The sequence below is a fragment of the Amphibalanus amphitrite genome, unplaced genomic scaffold (genome assembly GCF_019059575.1).
Source record: "Amphibalanus amphitrite isolate SeventyFive unplaced genomic scaffold, NRLGWU_Aamphi_draft 001096F_arrow, whole genome shotgun sequence".
Lineage (NCBI taxonomy): Eukaryota > Metazoa > Arthropoda > Thecostraca > Balanomorpha > Balanidae > Amphibalanus > Amphibalanus amphitrite.
Genome location: NW_024882590.1, coordinates 190,684 through 194,750, shown reverse-complemented (window position 1 = coordinate 194,750; position 4,067 = coordinate 190,684). Strand labels below are relative to the sequence as shown.

Here is a 4,067-nt window from a genome sequence, read left to right as displayed (position 1 = left end):
TGCAGTGCTTTAATATTGCCAGCCGTGTGGTTCAAGGGGTGTGGTTAAACGCGTTGAACCAGACGGCTGCTGACGTCACTATCAATTATAGTTGTGAGCTTTTTGGCAGGTATGGGAAACACCTTCCAGCCCTAAGGCCGGGAATTCAATAAATGTCACCTCGCTTTTTTAGCGAAAAGCACCTCGGGCCTAACGGCCCTCGGAGTTTTCGCTAAAAAACCTCGGTGACATTTATTGAATCATCCCGGCCCCGGGCAGGAATATATTTTAACCTACGTACTTGCCTATCATTCATATTATTCACGTGACCGTCACTTGCTTCATCCTGTAATCCTAATTCCTGAACGCTTTTTCCAGCTCACGAATGCCATGGGTCGGAGCTACGTCCGAAAGACAGATAGACGGCAGAACAGCCCGGAAGATGTTTTGGAGAGGGCGGCAACCCTAGTCGTTCAAAAAGGGCTGTCAATTAGAGGTGTCGCGAAAAATTTTGGCGTTAACTATCAGACCCTGAACCGTTTCGTCCGCATGAAAAAAGAGGGACGTTTAGGACAGCGCATGGGGTACCAGAACTGCGGAACAAGGGTGTTCACAGATGAGCAAGAATCCATCCTTGAAGGGTATCTGAAGGAGGCTGCCGAAATATTTTTCGGACTGACACCAAAGGATGTGCGCGTCCTGGCCTATGACTGTGCCAAAAAATATGGGATCACTGTGCCTCAATCATGGGAGGACAACAAGATGGCGGGTGTGGAGTGGTTTCGGTCATTTCGTAAGCGCCGAAACCTGGCCGTGAGAACCCCTGAAGCTACTAGCATGGGAAGAGCAAGCGGCTTCAACAGGCACAACGTAAACGAGTTTTTTGCAAAGCTCACGGAAGTTGTGGACCGCTACCAGTTCAGCAAAGAGGACATTTGGAATGTGGACGAAACGGGAGTCACCACGGTGCAAAAGCCACCACAGGTTGTCACCGCTAGAGGTTCGAGGCAGGTGGGGTCTCTGACCTCTGCGGAGCGCGGTGAGCTGGTGACCGTTTGTGCAGCGGTGAGTGCCTGCGGAAATACAGTACCGCCCATGCTAATATTTCCGCGGGTACGATACCAGCCTCACTTCGTGAGAGACGGTCCTCCAGGATGCATCGGCTCCGCGTACCCATCTGGCTGGATGACGAAGGAAAACTTCAAAATCTTCCTCGTCCACTTCGTGAAGCACACGCGATGCTCAAAAGAGAGGCCGGTGCTTCTTCTTCTCGACAACCATGAAAGTCACCTTGGCGTAGAGGCTGTGACCTACGCTAAGGAAAACGGCGTGGTCTTGCTGTCATTCCCGCCCCACTGCTCGCACAAACTGCAGCCTCTCGACAGATCAGTGTACGGTCCACTGAAACGATACCTTGGATGCGCACAGGCGAACTGGCTTCGCAACAACAGAGGGCGCACAATGACTATCCACGACATCCCCGGCGTACTCCGCGACGCCTGGGCAAGTGCCAGCACACAGGCCAACATCACGAGCGGGTTCCGCGTGTCGGGCATAGTTCCGCTTAACCCTGAAGTCTTCTGTGAAGCAGACTTCTGCCCGTCACAAGTAACAGATCGTCCAAGAGACGCTGGAGAGGACGGTGCAAGAGCAACTGGCACTCCTCAGCACGTGTCGGACCCGAGCAGCGCTCCTCAGCGCGCGCCGGACCCGAGCAGCGCTCCTCAGTGCGCGCCCGGCCCGAGCAGCGCTCCTCAGTGCGCGCCTGGCCCGAGCAGCGCTCCTCAGCGCGCGCCGGACCCGAGCAGCGCTCCTCAGTGCGCGCCTGGCCCGAGCAGCGCTCCTCAGTGCGCGCCTGGCCCGAGCAGCGCTCCTCAGTGCGCGCCGGGCCCGAGCAGCGCTCCTCAGCGCGCGCCGGACCCGAGCAGCGCTCCTCAGTGCGCGCCTGGCCCGAGCAGCGCTCCTCAGTGCGCGCCGGGCCCGAGCAGCGCTCCTCAGCGCGCGCCGGACCCGAGCAGCGCTCCTCAGTGCGCGCCCGGCCGGAGCAGCGCTCCTCAGCGCGCGCCGGACCCGAGCAGCGCTCCTCAGTGCGCGCCGGGCCCGAGCAGCGCTCCTCAGCGCGCGCCGGACCCGAGCAGCGCTCCTCAGTGCGCGCCCGGCCGGAGCAGCGCTCCTCAGCGCGCGCCGGACCCGAGCAGCGCTCCTCAGTGCGCGCCTGGCCCGAGCAGCGCTCCTCAGTGCGCGCCTGGCCCGAGCAGCGCTCCTCAGTGCGCGCCGGGCCCGAGCAGCGCTCCTCAGCGCGCGCCGGACCCGAGCAGCGCTCCTCAGTGCGCGCCGGGCCCGAGCAGCGCTCCTCAGTGCGCGCCCGGCCCGAGCAGCGCTCCTCAGTGCGCGCCGGGCCCGAGCAGCGCTCCTCAGTGCGCGCCGGACCCGAGCAGCGCTCTCCTGGAAGTGACTGACTGTGAGGACGCTTCGCACCACTTGACTGCCAGTAGTGCAGACGAAACGTTTTCTCCGAAGGCAGTTCGACCCATCCTTAGTGGTCATCTTCCTGCGAGGAAATCGCAGCGAGGGAGAAAGAAGAGGAGTTCGATGGTGTTGACGGACTCGCCAGTAAAGCGAATGCTCGAAGAAGAACAAGCAAAGAAGAAGCCCAAGACCGGGAAGGCAAATTCGAAGGAATCAGGAGCCAAGAAGAGGACGGTAAAAGCCCAAGGAAAGAAGACTAAGAAGCGAGTGAATAAGTCAGCGTCGAGGTGCGAGGCGTATGATTCCGATGCAGAGGAGACGTTCTGCCTCGTGTGCGTTGAGCCGTATTCCAATAGCAGACCAGGAGAACAGTGGATACGGTGTTCGGCATGTGAACGCTGGGCACATGAAGCTTGCATCAATTCCGATGGTGCCGGTCTCTTTGTGTGCCAGAACTGTGATTCTGACGACTCGGATTTCGCGTACTAGTTTGACACATGAGTTGACTGCAGAGTTCGCAGTGTTGGCTTAATGTTCAGAGTTCGCAGTGTTGGCTTAATGTTAGCAGACTACTCTGCCTTGTTCCTTTCACAAAATGGTTTGTCATCGAGAGAATGATGCGAAATACACGGTCTCATGGCAAGGGACGCCTTTAATATTTATTATATAAACACGGACGACGGACAAACAGATTTCGACATGTGTTTATATTGCAGAAATGATATGATTTTCTTATGGGTCGTGCGTACACTAAAGCGACATCAGGAAATGGCTGAGCTGATCTGCTGGCTGGAGCTGGGCTTTTTAATCAGGATACCTACTTGTATCATTCTTCGGACTGCGTAGAAGTGTAAGTAAGTCGCATTTTCTATCATAAAACATTGATACATCTTAACTCACCAGGCAGTACAACTTACCTCACTAGTGGGGCAAATGGTACCAGTTGTAGTGGTCCAATTTAAAGCGAGGTGTAGCCAAAATAAGAAACCGTAGCATGACGTGCGGTAGAATGCATGTAGAGAAAGGTTGTAGCTTTCCTTTGGTATATCAACGGTAACTTTATTCGTTAAATCTAGGGAGATATATGACCTGAAGTAAAAAGTGATACAACTCACCTCGTTCTCCCCTATCGGCGGCTCTGAGGACCCAACAGTCAACACCTGCGTATCTAAAGGCCACCCACTGGAAACTTTTGAGGGCCCCACACCGGTGACTCTGAACCCTGAGGGCCACACCGGCGTCTGACAGTACCATGCCGGTCTCTAAGGACCCCACAAGACTTCTTCTGCCGGCCTAAGGGCCCTGTGCCTGTCACTGAGAACCCCCTGTTGGCTTGTAGAGGGTTCGTGTCAGCTGCTCTAAAGACCCTTCACCCGTCTGTAACGGCTCCACACCAGCGTCTATGAGGGCCCAGAGCAACGCCTGTAAGGACCCTCATCGGCACCTCTGAGAGAATCACACTAGCACCTCTGAGCGCCTTGAACCGGCACCTGCATGGCGGCCTCATACCAGTGCCTCTAAAGGCCCCTTACTGGCGGCTCTGAGGGCCCTATACGCCGGTGATTCTGAGGGTGCTACAGATAACCGAAGGCATCACACAAGCCCTTAGTGTCGCTGAG

At 56.5% G+C, this 4,067-nt stretch overlaps 1 protein-coding gene across 1 annotated transcript; it reads left to right on the top strand.

Annotated features, from left to right (window-relative positions):
* Positions 1-356: 356 nt before the first annotated feature.
* On the top strand, positions 357-3,091 carry LOC122370082. The gene has a single exon (XM_043345345.1). The coding sequence runs from the start codon at positions 370-372 to the stop codon at positions 2,935-2,937; it is 2,568 nt and encodes an 855-aa protein (XP_043201280.1). The 5' UTR covers positions 357-369; the 3' UTR covers positions 2,938-3,091.
* Positions 3,092-4,067: the final 976 nt, after the last annotated feature.

What these genes read in the sequence shown, in the direction of transcription:
- LOC122370082 (XM_043345345.1), top strand. Translation starts at nt 370, where the DNA reads ATGGGTCGGAGCTACGTCCGAAAGACAGATAGACGGCAGAACAGCCCG.